Below are 15380 nucleotides of genomic sequence, written 5' to 3'. Positions count from 1 at the left end.
CACACACACACACACACACACACACACACACACACACACACACACACAGAGCCCCACTGCATGATTAAGCCTTGGTTGATAATAGAGGAAGTAAGCATGAGTGTAGTGCAGGCTGTTATTGGTCAGTGCTGACAAATGTGTTGTTAAAACTGAAGTGTGTGTTCTGTTAGACTTATGCCGGCTTGACAGCTGAAAAAGCAGAAATGCATCCAGTGTAGGAAGGAGGTGACAGCCAAGCACAGAAAAGTTCCTGAAGTTCTTGACTTTTCTGTATCTCTGTTTGAATGTAAAACAGTATGACAGCACAACTCAAGGCACAAAAGAGTGGGATATCTGTGCTTTGGGCATTGATAGGCTTTAAAAATAATACTCTTGTGTTTCCTCAGACAGGGCTTCCTAGAAGCAGACTGGTTTATTTGTTTCCTATAGCACTAGGGTGGCTGAAATCACTTACCACGAAAGGAGAACCAATGGATGGGAAAGAGGAAGCATTGTGAAGAAAACAGAACACACCCAGAACCTCAAATATATGTATCCTTGTACTTAATTTTACAAAAGAAGCCTTAGAAAATTGGTGCTACCGCTGGATGGTGTTTTTTTTAAGGACAAGCAGATCCACAGATGCATTTTTCATCACATTACAACAAGTAGCAAAAAATAAAAAAAGGCTTTAGAGAATGCATTACAATAACCAATCTAAAATGTTTTGCAAGCCACCGGTTTTGACAGAAAAGACAGCGGTTCTGCATCAGCAATGCAGAGCAGCGAGCAGAGCTCCTCTGACATACTAACTCAGCCTTTGATATGTAAGCAGAAGTTTCTAACTGTCTCTCTCTATTTCTCCCTCCTCCCTTCCACCCCCCCACTCTCCCCGCTCTCTTTTCTTTCTTCCATCAGGGCGAAGTGGGACCCAGGGGATGGAAAGGAGAGGTTTGTCGAATTAGACTTTGCGGTATTAGATATAATCCATTCTGTCTTATTCTGCGCCGCAGTGAGAAGCCCTGTCAAGCCTGCACGGCTGCTATAGAAGACGTACAGAGCCAATACCTCCAGGCCTGGGGAAATCTGGCCCCCTGGGCAAAAATATACATCACAAAAGCCCTCTTTTCTAAAGGCGCACACATCTGAAATATCAAACACTTACTGTACTGTCTACAGAATCACAATTTATGGAGATATCTTCCCTCAGTAGTGCAAGTGCTGTACCGTTTGTAGGAATCATTTATCATTTATCAAACACACGCTGTCTGAGCGTGCTTTATGATCACTAACAAAAACCAGTGAAGGAGTAGAAAACTTTGGACTGCTGTGTGCAGATTTAATTGGTATAATTGACTGTTTGCTAATCCTGCTCCCACTTAATTATTGTTGCTATATTTTGCAACAATGGGTGGTTGTTTTCAGAGATAGCAGCTTCTCATTTATAGCTGGACACTGTTGATTTTGCAAACTAAAGTGACTAATTACTAGCTAGCTTGTAGCAGATAGCCTAATTAGTGAGCTGTTATCCAGCCTAATTAGGTTTGCTTTGTTAACTTAGCTTTTAGCTTATAACCTAATTAATGAGCTGTTATCCAGCCTATTTATCTTGACTTTGGTCACTGTTTGCTAATAGCCTAATTAAGTTAACTTTGGAAGCAGTTAGCTAATTAACTATTTAAGTTTACTTAACCAGTTATTTGCTAATAACCTAATTAAGTTATTTAGCTTGCTGATAGCTAATAAGCTATTTAAGTTAACTTAATTGGTTGGTTGCTAATAATTTAATTAAGTTAAGTTAGCTGGCTATGAGGTAATGGACCAATTAAGTTAACTTAATTAGCTGTTAGCTAATACACTAATTAAGGAAACTAATTAGGAAAACTAATTAAGTTTTTAGCCCTCAGCTAAAAGCCTTATCAACTGCTGTTAGCTAACCACCCAATTAAGTTAACTTAGCATGTTGTTAACTAATAGCCTAATTAAGTTAAGTTTAGCTAGCTGTCAATAGCCTAATTGAATTAAGTTGAGTTAGTCGTTAGCCTAATTAAATGAACTTAGATGGCTGTTTACTAATATCCTAATTAAGTTACTTAACTTCCTGTTAAGTATTAATTTATTTAGGTAGCTGTTAGCTGTTAGTCTAACTTCAGGTAAACAGTATCCCCTGCAAATGAATCTGAAATATGTACTTTAATAATGCTAGTTAACATGCTAATGATTGCAACTTACATTAGAGAACATAAATACATGGTTTAATTAATTTCTTAGACCTTTGCACTTGTATTCTGGTCTTGGCATAGTTTAAAAAAAGAAGACACAACCCTCCAAACTCTTCAAATAGTTAATAGTTAACAGGCTTGTTACAATTGTTAAGCATTTTTCAGACAAAGTTTAGGGTTTACTGAATTGTCACTTGATACTTATGTATGAGATAGCATAATTTCCTCAAGTACTGCAAAATAATCCTCAGTTTTAACTTTTTTTTTCCTCCTTGGTTATCTGATATTTTCTGTCTGTCCTCCTGCTTCTTCAGAAAGGACTGACAGGTGACGCCGGCCCCAGGGGAGCTGAAGGAAAGAAAGGAGACGTGGGCCACATGGGTCACACGGGTGCTGTTGGTCCCAGGGGATTTCCTGGCCAGGACGGGTTGCCGGGCCAACCAGGCCAACCCGGATTTCCTGGAAAACCTGTGAGTGCACCTCTCCCTGACCATCTCCTCTGAGCGAATAACTAAAAAAAAGTAGAATTGTCTGAAAGAAACAGACAGTGATTTCCTGTGTTTGGGAGTAATGGGGGCGCAGCTGTCATTGTGTGTGGGCTGTGTGAAGGCAGAGAACGGAGCGTGGAGAAGATCCTGTAAATCTGCAGGCATGCTCAATCACGGGTTGAGCCTGTTTTCTCAGTCCCACAGTTGATTCGGCTGAATCAAAGTGTAATTGTGTGTTGCAGGGCAAGCCTCCCTCAGATGAACACCTTCTAAAGCTCTGTGCTGATGTTCTGCGTAGTAAGTATCTGTTTGTTTTTGTGTCACTCTGCTGAGAAACAGTCTGAAACGCCCTCAAACACACACCAAATACTTCTAACAGTCTCAGACTTAGAGGTGCACAGTTCGCATAATTTCCTTCAACAATATGGAGTTAAACGAGGGCAACAATTGAAGTGATTATTCTTTCTGTAAAATAGTGTCACAATGTTAAATAACCCAAGATATAATGGATGGTTTCAGTTAGTTAAAGGTAGAATCAGTGGGATTTGTCCGAACTGTCCTTAAACATACCAGAAAGATAGTTCAGTGTTGTATTTTTAGTCATTCCCAGGACGTCAATTCAGTTTTTTTTTTTAGGAAAATGTTGCATATTTTGCAAGTTATGAGTGTACAGTAAATAATGTAAATATTCATTCACCAGGGACATGCCACCGTCTTTAGACAGTAGCTCCAGTGGATTCTAAAGTAGTTCTGACAGAATCTTAATTAGTTCCAGTAGATTCTACTGCAGAAAGAAGGTAGTTCTGGTAGATGCGAAGTAGTTCCAGTAGAATCTAAAGTAGTTCCGGAAGATTCTACTGCAGAAAGACAGTAGTTCTGGTGGATTCTGCAGTAGTTCTAGTAGAATCTAAAGTAGTTCTGGTAGATTCTACTGCAGAAAGAAAGCAGTTCTATTGGATTCTAAAGTAGTTCTGGTAGATTCTACTGCAGAAAGAAAGCAGTTCTATTGGATTCTAAAGTAGTTCTGGTAGATTCTAGGTAGTTGTGGTAGAATCTTAAGTAGTTCCAGTAGATTCTACTGTAGAAAGAAAGTAGTTCTGGTGGATTGTAAAGTAGTTCTGGTAGATTCTACTGCAGAAAGAAAGTTGTTCTTACATGAAACTACTCAGAACAAGGTATGTGCATTATTGTGAGCAACTAGGTCATGATGTCTGTAAAGAGACATAGCTGAGTTTTTCAAAAAATAAAAAATAAAATAAATACATTTTTCTCTCTTTAAGCACTACAGTACCAGTTTTATCTAGTCCCATGACATTGGAAAGAAGGCAGATATCTCTATGGCAGATATCTGCAAAATTAGGCAACTCTCACCAAAACAGTATAAATGGATGGGGCAGAGGAAAAATGTGCATTTTGGATTTTGGGGTGAAATGTCCCTTAGTATTTTAACTGGGTACATGCCACAGTCTTCATTTGGCTAACATACTGACACACTGACAACACCTGATGAAGTTATTCATTTGGCTATCTAGCTCTGCCTTGGTCTCCACCAACTTCTGAGGGTTTAGCTGCTAAATATTCCACTGTCTTCACCAAATATTTGCCAACTGTGTTCTGGTGTAGGTAGTGAAAATGGGGTTATCAAAGCTTTTTTGGCTTCAGGTTTTATAGAGTGCTGCAGGAGTGAGTCCTAAAACCTGGGACTGAGTTAGCATATTAGCACTTCTGATTCCCGCGTCTTGAAGTCAAGGTTTTTTTGAATGGGTTTTTGGTTAGGGTTAGGGTTATAATGAACAATAGTCACTTAGTGGTGATAACATGACATCATACAACCATGGTGTAGTTTGTTTATAGCCTTATAACATTAGCTTTTTACCTCTAATGATTGCATTTATGCTTCAAAAATCATAAAGATTATCACACTAAACAAAAGCTGTTAGTATTAATAACTTTTGTTTGCCACAGCTTATTTTGTGGACTAATCCAAAATCCAATGGAAAAATCCCATTGACTTTTTTGAACCACAGTAATTTAACTTACTGTATATACTTCATTCTTTTTTTTGGGTGCCAGCCTGGTAATAAGCTGACAAAAATTGTCCAGTCACACACATGCAAAGTCAGCCAACACAATGGATGTATGCCTTAAATGCATTTCAACGAAAATGCTCATACAACCTTGAGATAAATAAACATTTTCAGCCAAAGAGACCAAGGCACCACTTTGCTTTTCAACAAGTTAACAATGCATTAACCTTAAGAACAAAGACACAATCAGCAATCAACACAAGAAGAGGGCGGCTGTGTGGCTGCATCATCCATATGCACTGGCAGCTTGTTACAGTATGTGTAGCGTTAATTTCTAAGGACACACACAACCGTTGCTTCAAATGGACGCAAGGCAGCCATGATGCATGGATGCATAAGAGTGCATACGCAAAAGTGTAGTTAAAGCAAGTATATCTCCAGCTAACTGAGTAAGGCCTCTTTGTGTGCTCAGGCTTACAGTATTATATGGTCAAACTGTTCTGAAAATAGTTTTGACATCATATTTAACAAACTAATTGATAACTCAGCACCTTCTGGCTGTGCCCTGCAGATCAACTTCCAGCATTGCTCCAGTCTCTGGCCCCTCCAGCTAGGTGTGAACCCTGCCAGGGCATGAAGGGACCCCCGGGCCAGCCGGGAGCACCAGGACCCAAAGGCGCCATGGGGACTCCAGGCTACCCCGGCAGGAGCGGCTCTCCCGGTTACCCAGGACCCCCTGGGATACAGGGTCCTGCAGGTCTGAAAGGTGATATGAGCTATAATTCTGTATTTCTGTACAGGAATAATCAACATTCTCTGACAGGTTTATGTTTTCTGTATTCAGTGTTCTCTTTGAAGCCAGCAGTGTGTGATCTACTGTCTGAAACGGTGACAAAAATCTTTCAATCAGCCTCTTTACCCTGATGAAAACAAGACAATAAATAACAACAAAACTTCATGAAAAGGGGCCAGGACAAAATTTACTGCTGCTTTCATCAACGATTAAAATCAAAACAGTGTCAACGACTAACAAATTGGATGTGCTGATGTTCACTGTACCCCATAAAACAAGATCATTAAAGAAGCGAGCGTCAGCGAGAGTCAGCAGAGCAAAAGACAACAAATACCGAATGCGAGCCCGTCTGAATGAGCCGCCTTTGATTTATCACCACTTCAAGACAGGGAGTGGCTAATCAGCTGTGAATGGTGCCAAACTGTACCACTCCACCGCTGAGGAGGGGCTCCACCCGTTAGGTCAGGAGAACAGTGACTGCAGAGGTCTAAGGCTGAGGGAGGAGGCTGAGAGCTGAACCGGAGTTTTATCAAAAAGCTGGCATCTCAAACAGAGTATGGAGTTTGAAAGAGGGGGAAATCTAACAGACACCGGGCAATTCTCTTAAAATTCTGCCACGAGAAAAATAAGAGAAGTCAACACCAACAAGGATTAACTTTCAAACCTGATTAAATCTTGGTTTATTTCTTTTATTCTGGCTGAGCAAACATCTCCATATTGATTAAACTGTATTTAATTTCAGTTTACATCACTAAACTTGGATTTACTAAACTGAGATTAGTTTTTAATTGTGCAAGAGAGCTCTGCTTAATTTTAAATGATTTTTTGTTTGAATTTTCTCATTTTAAACCTAGTTTTGCTGAACTCAGATTAGAACTAATTTTAAACTGAATTAATCCTTGTTGATGCAACCCAGTATTAAAGTTATGTACATTCATTTTTAAATTGTTTGAACAAATGGTTGTTGGTAAAGGAAAAGAAAGGAAAAGTTTTTTGTTATTTTTCACCAACTAATCAAAGGAAATCTTTGTATTTATTTTACACTTCTATTTAAAATATATTTTAAAAAACAGTATTATTTATTAAATTATACATTTAGTTATATTTTTCATGTGTTTGATTTTTATGACATTATGTCAGTTTATGGGCCCCATAGATGTCTTCAGATTACTTGTTTTGTCCGACCAACAGTCTAACTACAAACCCACAAACTATTGAACATAAGATGATGTAAAATACATGAAAGCAGCAAATTTGTGAAACAGGAAACAGATGTGAGAAGATTTGCAAAATATGACACCATTAACTGTTTAAAAAAAAGGCGTTGCAGAGGTCAAACACTGATTTTTTTTCTTCATTACTATATAACTACAGATGTTTTATTAAAATCATAAAAAATATCTTTATATAAATAATAATTACTATTATTCTAAAGAGTTATTATAAACTTTAAATGTTAAACTTACATTTCCTTGCGATAAACAATTAGTGGACTGTGAACACAAGATGTTTGTTTTTTTTATTATTATTATTTTGGTGAGGACACTCTCAACCAAATTAAGAAAACACTGCTGAATTCCAGAAATCAGTGAGTACAGACAAAATAAGAACAAATTATGGATGTGAAAAAAAACAAGAAAGAAAATGTAAATGGCTTCCTGCAACAAGCCCACTGTGAATGGAATAAAAAGAAAAAGAAAAAATATTGGTTATAATAATCATCAATAGCGATCAATTTGACCTGGACAGACCTGACTGTTATACACTGTTTCCACTGTATTCAGCTCAAAGCACCACTGTGCTGCAGTACAGCCTTGTCTCGTAACTACATGTCCTGCAGAGAATTATAAGTGATCTGTGGAATTTTCATATAAATTGATGGGATAAAAATATTAAACTAAACCTGTTAAAAACCTGTCTAGTGGGTCATGTTGTACCACATGGTCTCAGTTTTAAAACTGTGTCTGACAGTGCTACGACGTCTCCACATGGAACACTGAAGCTGTATCCATAATGGACATTAAAAAAAAATACCCAAAAGTCTAATTTGTTTAAATGAGACCCAGCTTATAAAAAAGGAATGATCAGAATTAGTGAAATGAACTTCTGCAGTATTATCTTGTATTAGCCTGCAGACTGTCTGGACACAGCTGGTCTGGGTGGAACACACTGTACTGTACTTTAGCTTCCTGCAGCTCTCCAACTGACAGCTCATTTATAGAAGCTCTGGTGCTATTCTTTAAAGCAGACATATCATGTCCCCAGGTGACATTGGACCGAGAGGACTCAAAGGCAGCAAAGGAGAAGGTGACCGTGGACCTCCAGGACCACCTGGACAGCCAGGTATGTAGAAATCCCACTCACTGCACCAGCCTGTTTTTTTTTTTTTTCTTTTAAACTGTCTTCAGCTATGAAGACATTTTGTAGAGCTGCAGTTATTTCAGCACCCTAACCGCAGTGCTCTGACATCTGAGCTTTCAGATCTTAGCATGAGTGCACTTTTAACAAAAATGCGTCGAGGCTGTTTGTAGTTGTACATTTTTAATTAACATGTGGGTGTACTTAATTTTCAAGGAGTACTTTCACTGACAGTTTGGTAGGAGGGGCGAGCAAGACATGAGGCAGGTTACACAGTGAGTGCTGTGTTTCTCTGTGGAAGCTATAACAGATTATTAACTCATCCCATACACTATGTCACCCATTCTTAGTCACTGGGACAAATCGTGTCCTACAAAAAAACGTAAAAAAATATTAATACCAAAAATCTAATCTTTAAGGATATATATATATATATATGTATGTGTATATATATATATATAGAAGAAGAAGAATTCATAAGTTCAAACAATGTCTCAATGTGGTAAAAGTTCGCTATTATAACCATCTTTGTTTTAAAAATATATTTTTTGTGAAACTGTTTGCTATTTTAAGTTTAAGATTTCTGTCAACTCAGAGTTTTACAAAAGAATGGTTTAATGAGGCAAAAAAAGGATTAGCAATACCCTAAGGCCCCCTGTCTCACTTCCTGGTTTTAAAAAGGCGGGAAAACTACTTAAGCAGTGATAAACTTGCTATCTTTCAACAAATTAAATATATTGCCATGAGATGTGTTTCAAACATAACATGTCAACACTGTCAGATTTTTACAAAAACACGATTTACACAGGCATAAAAATGTTTACCTGTACCTGAAAGACCTCTATCTTACTTCCTGGTTTAAAAAAGGTAGGAATGCTACTTAAGCACTAGTAAACTTTCTATTTTTTGACAAATATATTAAATATTACTAGATATTACTATCAGATGTGTCTCAACCATACTGTCAACTCTGTAGCCCTTCTAAATGAAAGCTTAATAAGAATTACTGTTTAAAAATGTGTGTTTTAGCATTAGCACTAAGAGAACTGAACAAAACTAAAATGGCTACTCACTACAATTATGTTGTGAAATGAAAAAATGTAATATTTTATCAACTCTATAAGATGAGGAGGTGTTGATGTGTACATTCAATTATACAGCTATAAAAATATGTCACAAGGTTGGCCCATTACAAGGTTTAATAACCAAGAGTTTGATCTTTTAAAATATATTGTCCAACATAATCAAAGAGTAAAAATCAAACCCCTCAAAATATGATTTATTCCCAGTTCTCAATAATGTAATTTATGATCCAGCATGTGATATTAGCATAAGACTTTTTCCCCATAAACTTTTTTTCCCATCATTTTCTCCTATTTTGGTCTCCCCTTTTCACTGCAGGGATTCAAGGTCCCCGGGGTTTCGATGGAATCGGCCATCCAGGCAACGAGGGCGTTCCTGGGAAACCGGGACCACCGGGAGACCCCGGTAAACGGGGCAATCCGGGGCCTCCGGGGATTTGTGACGCATCCATGTGTTATCAGACATACAACCTCAGGGAACATTACAGCAAAGGACCCAATGTCTGATGACACAGCGGCGCGGGAGAGGCTGCTGTTGACTTAAACACCCAAGTGTTTGGAGGAAGCGATTTACTGTATCACTGATTTACAGAGGTGTGTGTGACTGTTGACTCCTTAATGGTAAAGTGTGTTTGGAGAACAGCTGCATAGGAGGCAGAAATAACCTCATTAGATGAGTTAAACTGAAATGGACAGGGCATTGATTCATGATTATTGAATTCATGAGACACTCAGCAGGCTAGCGTCCTAGCTTACTGAGATACTAGACTAATGTGGCTACTTTACAGAGGCGTGGACTTGAGTCACATGACTTGGAAGAGTCAAATTTGATGACATTAAAAGAAAATTAAAGAACAAAGACTTACAACTTGACTTGGACTCCGGTGGAGTCACTGGTGGACTCCACCAGTGACTCCACTTGGACTTGAGCCTTTTGACTTGAAAATATGCGATACCACAAACCCAAATATTAAAAAGTCTGATATTTAAAAAATTTGAATCCACAAATTAATTAATTTTCTTTCATTTCTTGAAGTAATGTAATGTAATGTAATATAATGTAATCTCATAGACATGACAGATAGATTTTCAAGGTAACAACTCCCATGATCCCATGCTACTTGATGATGTCAACAAACAACTATAGTCATAGCAATAGCTTCATTTGACATTTGAAGCATTATGAGTTGATTAGGACTTGAAATTCAAATTTTAGGACTTGGGACTTGGGTGAAGGAACAAGGAACTGTATACTCTAGTATACTTTGGACTAATTTTTCATTTCAAGTTTCTCCACTGACTTGGGACTTGAATATAATGGGCGCAAAGACTTGAGACTAGAGGGTGACACTGGAGTGGATTGTCACTCCTGTCCTGTCCCAAACCCAGAAAAATGATTCCCATCCCTTCCTGTTCCCGTCAGTTGACAGTCCACACACAACATTACACGTTTTTCTATATTCAAAACTGATTTATTGGTATTATGATTGCTGCTCCCGCCTGCTCCTGTTGACTTTTTTTTTTATCTGTCCCATCGACGGCCTCTACTTGACCTCTTACCTGTGACCTGAAAACACTGACTTGGTCCCACCTCTGTTACTTAACTCTTTAAACTTGCAAAGTTTGAATGGCAGGTTTAAATAGTGCAGTCTAATCACCCAGATAGTTGTAAATGACTTGTGTTTTTGTGTAACTAGGAAGAGAACTAGGATTCGGAATGACATTAAAAATGACTACCTCCTCTTTTACCTGAGTCACTCTCTATGTTTAAGTCAATATTGCTAAAGGCTTTGCTAATAAGACAGGATGCTAACAAGCTAACCTCACCAGCAGCCACATTATATTTAAGCGCAACATGCATGCACCGACAAGTGACAAATAACAAAATGTATAAAGTATAAATGAGTTAAATTGAAAGTAAAGTTTATTAATGCATCCATTCCTGTGTGGGCTAATGTAGCAAAAAAAGATACTAGCTTGAATCTGAGATCTACTGACGAGCAAGAAAAATCTTCTTTAATTATTTTGTCATTATTAATTTATTCCAGACTATGATAAAAAAAAAAAAACTGCACATTATTAGCAGAGGTGGACAAAAATCAGCTGTCATGCTGTGCTTCTCTTGACTTCATTGAATGAGGTTAGTATCAGCCAGTAGTGAGATGATTTCTGCCTTCAGTGCAGCTCTGCCTCAGAGAAATGATTGTATCTATAAATTATGTGAAAAGTACAGTACGGTCCATGACAATGAATTGGGATACATCACAATGAAAAGAACGGGACACACCATTTTCACAAGATTATTTTGTGAAAGGTTAGCTGACAGTCAGGCTGTTCGGTTATAGATAAAGAACTTTAAAAAAAAGTTCAAAAGTTCAAATTCATGAATAAATGAGAACAAGTTGAAGTCAGTCCAACCATAACATTAGTTTGCAGTGAATGAGTTCACTGTCAGCCTGCTTCTAGTGCATTCTACATGTAAATCCCTTCTGGTGGAAAAACATATTTCTATCACCTATTGTGAACGGGCACCAGGGTTTGTGCTAATTCATCACTGTGACACACAGGGTTGTAAGAATCCTGTCACTGTGTATTTTTACTTAGCATATTTGTTTTCTTGTTTACCAATATTATATGGACTCATTCTGCATTGCTTTTTTATGTGTGGATTACCGTAAATTCTCAAATAGTGGCCTTTATTTACCTCAACTGCACATTTATGCAGGCTTATATTACTGACAGGCCTTTATTTCTCATTTCTGAATTTTCTAATTTACCTTATTTAAATTAGGTTGTTGATATTCTCCCATTTTAGTTTGCTCTACATGCTGGTTGCTGTTGCAAACAGCTGTTGCTGTTAAGTTACTGTCAATTAAACTATACATGCACCGCACCTACACTGATGTTTTACATTAAAAGCCTCCTGGTGGCTCATAGGGACATAATCCATCACATTCCATGTGGGCTTTTAATTTGAAACATCTGCAGGAAGTCTTCACTGACAACAACCTAACCATACTTGGAAGAACAGCAGAGTAGAGGTGATTGGAAATAATTAGTGACTGAAAAGAACATTTCAGAGTGGTGAGTATGTTCCATTATCTAAATACCAGTTTCTATTTGAGAATTTATGGTTTTTACTTTTTTTTTACTTTTTTAATATAAAGGCCAAAATAGGCTTAACAGAAATGTTGAAATATTTAAAAATTCTAATTTAACATTGGCATAATGGAATACACTGATTAAATAAGAAGTGTTGTTTATGCTGTGATTATATGTTAACAAAGATGGTTGTATTACTGCTGTGTTGAATCAGGAAAGATATCACTGTGTGCCACTGCATTAAGGCTTATTTAAAATGGTAACATTTTGCAGCAAATTCAGTTCATTTCAATGAAATTGCAGCAATTAGTGCCTCTGCTTGCTGGGGCGAAGAAAATCTGCACAAATCTTTTGTGTTAATTTTAACTCTGGTGAATTTTGACATGCAACTTTGCAGCATTTAGCAGTAGTGAACCATTTAGATTCCTAACATATGTTTTGCTAATTTAGTTCAGCAGTCGCATTCCCTTCTTATTTCTCAGTGTACTTTTTTGTTGGACCCACTATTTAACTATTTGTCTCATCATGTTTAGTTTTGTTAAATTATACAGTAGACCATAATGTGACTGGATGGATTACTTTCACAATTATCTGTCAGTGCTTTGAAAATTTTGAACACAACTCCGGCAGAGGAAATGTTTGAGGCTGATGATTAAAACTAATGTCTCCAATCTATGGTCCACCTAAAGTCAATTTACTTGGTAAAAGGAATTTAGAGCATTAGTTAGCATTAGTTGTATCATAACCCCCGATTTTAGGTGCAAAGGTGCAGCCCTCTGAGTCTATTGCTAGTGGATTTGTCCCTTGCTCACGCCGCACATCTTTTGTGTAGCACATATCTTAGAGGGCTGTCATAATATCTGAAGCTTTAGTATGTAACTAATGTTCTATTTCATAGATGTTTCACCCTCTATGGCTATTGCTAACGGAATAAGGATGAAGCAGGATATGGTCCATGCTCCACTGGTTCCATCCGATACCCACAAATACAGACACACACCCACTTCAAAATAGTTCAATGTCCTGACATCACAATGAGGGAACAAAAGTGGGAATTAACATAAAACCTACTACTGTAAGAAGCACAGATGATTGTTACATACTGTAGCAGTCCAGCAGAGAGCAGGGTAGGAGAAAAAGCCGCTCTCCATGCACCAAAAAAATTAAGGAGAGTGCACAGTTAAAGCAGCCCAATAACACTCACTCTAACGAAAACACTCAAGACTCGAGAGACTCAAAAAAAAAAAAAAAAACCTAGAAAAATCCTGCTGTCAGAAATGAATCAAAGAACGGGAAAGACCAGGAAGCTGCGGCATTAATGTCTACTACTGTCTTTCCTCTGTGCAAAGCTGTAGAGGATGAACTTCCTCTGGTGGAATGAGCTTGGATGCTCACCAGGAGGTTCATCCCAGAGGATAGATGAGCCTGTGAAACAGCTTCAGCCGACATGTTTGGTGTTGTGTTGATAGAAGAAACCCCCTGGGATTGTTCTCTGTAGTGCAAACTGGCCAGAGGAGATCAGACGTGACTTCCTCCATGGATTTATCAGGAAGAGCTGGTGATGCACTTTGTGCATGTGGTCGTGTTGGGTTAGGGAAATGACGCAAAATTGCAGAGCCACAGTTTCCTTCAATCCTGAGACACTGAGAAGAAGAGACAGAGAGAGCAGACGGGTCACTGACCCTCTTAGCACATGCCAGGGCCAAAAGCGGAGCTGCGTTGGTGGATAAAAACTTAAGCAGTGTATCACCAGAGATAAATCCCACTGAAGGCCTAAGGAACACGTCACAGGCCACCGCCTCCACACACCCTTCAGGAAACACTTCATTAGTGGTTGATTAAACACTGATCTCTCACGAAACACTCATGATGAGTGAAGTAGCATTTTAACCACATGAAAGTGCATGACACACACTGCCAGTGAAAAGTGAATTGTTTAGCCGTGTAATATGCTATGGTAGAAGCAGCTGTGGATGGATAAAGGATGGACACCAAACTCTAACATGCTGTCCTCTGACCTCATCTACCTGAGAGAGTGTGTCCTGGTCTCACAGGAGTTCCCACAGTAGCCACTGTAGGCATGGAAACCATGACGCTATAAGAATCACTGACCACTCCTCTTACACTTGGACTCCCACTTCGAAGGGAGTCCCATACTCATACTCCATTTCCACTGGTTCCAGAGCTGGCTTGGGGACAGAGCCTAATTTTGAACCAGTTGTTTGTGTTTCGACACCCAGCAAACCGACTCTTGACCCTGAAAACTGTTTACAGAGTGACGCCAACTCTTTCCCATGCCAAGAGTAAGGACCCCTACATCAGGGGCCAGGGGCAGGATTATCATGAGCAACCAAAAGGAAATGTCAGCCATTGTGGCGGAGATTCTGAGCCAGTATAAGTCAGTCACACCCCCGATCTGAGTACATCTTCCAACGCTGCAGGTCACATATCTAATGGGTTACCAAATATAGTGTAGCACCAGGTAAGGTAGCAGTGGTCAGTCGTGATACAGTCACACTTCGGTGTGATCAATCTGCTGTTAATGGCAAACTTAACTGATCATTTCATCAGTGGCATCCAGTGTTACAGCCTATTACTGCCACCCAATGTGTTGAGTGCTTAAAGTTGGTGTTGCTGGGAGGCATATCCAGTTATGTATTGACCTGGCTCTCTAGCCTGTGGAAAAGCAAGCCAGTTCTTAGATAGTTCGCTAATTGAACCAACTGTGCACTAGCACTAGCACCAAACTAGCACTAGATTCTAGTCAGTCAGAAACCAGCATTGCACAACAGAGCATTTCCTGTGTGAGAAGTTGAGCAGAGTGCAATCCTCCTTGGCAATTTAAGAAACCAGCTGCTGCTTTGTTGTCTGTGTGAATCAGAACATGATTCTGCAGTTTATGTGGAGAGACATGTGCTGGCCACTGGTAACCCTACCACTTATGATAAACCACCCCACCTTTCTGCTTTTGGTGGCAATTCCATCGGTCACCCAGTGACCTGAGGAGCACTGAGGACACTTGGTTGACTGGGACCAGACTACCTGCCCTCTCATATTTTCCATTGGAAATGGAGCCCAAGCAGTCTGTCTGGGCTTGTGTCCAAAAGCTCCTTCCTGACTGTGTCTGGCACAGAAAAAAGGTGCAGCCAGACATCAAGGTGGATCGATGAAGGGTGCTTGAATCCTTGAAAATCTCAGGATCAGGATCAATCATCAGCAGGCAGGAAACCTGGTTGAGTGGCCGGTCTTGTTAAGAGGTAAACCAGCAGGAAGATGAGAGTCCTGGCAGTCATCTGGTCTCCAGCACAGGGTAGGGCCAGCTGTAGTCC

General features: G+C 39.0%; 1 protein-coding gene across 1 annotated transcript in view; it reads left to right on the top strand.

The window, feature by feature from the left end:
• Nucleotides 1-9825, top strand: part of LOC146307221 (uncharacterized) — an 80274-nt gene extending 70449 nt beyond the window's left edge. Inside the window, exons 26-31 of the mRNA XM_084747450.1 lie at nucleotides 898-930; nucleotides 2516-2671; nucleotides 2932-2986; nucleotides 5288-5482; nucleotides 7775-7852; nucleotides 9269-9825. Of these exons, the coding sequence (XP_084603576.1) occupies nucleotides 898-930; nucleotides 2516-2671; nucleotides 2932-2986; nucleotides 5288-5482; nucleotides 7775-7852; nucleotides 9269-9456 (705 nt within the window). The 3' untranslated portion in view covers nucleotides 9457-9825. The remainder of the gene's footprint in view (nucleotides 1-897; nucleotides 931-2515; nucleotides 2672-2931; nucleotides 2987-5287; nucleotides 5483-7774; nucleotides 7853-9268) is intronic.
• The last annotated feature ends 5555 nt before the right edge of the window (nucleotides 9826-15380 follow it).

This window comes from Lutjanus erythropterus, chromosome 21 (genome assembly GCF_056507025.1).
Source record: "Lutjanus erythropterus isolate fLutEry1 chromosome 21, fLutEry1.hap2, whole genome shotgun sequence".
NCBI classification, from domain to species: Eukaryota; Metazoa; Chordata; class Actinopteri; order Lutjaniformes; family Lutjanidae; genus Lutjanus; species Lutjanus erythropterus.
Note: the sequence above shows the minus strand (reverse complement) of the source record. Positions and strands in the feature narration are given on the sequence as shown.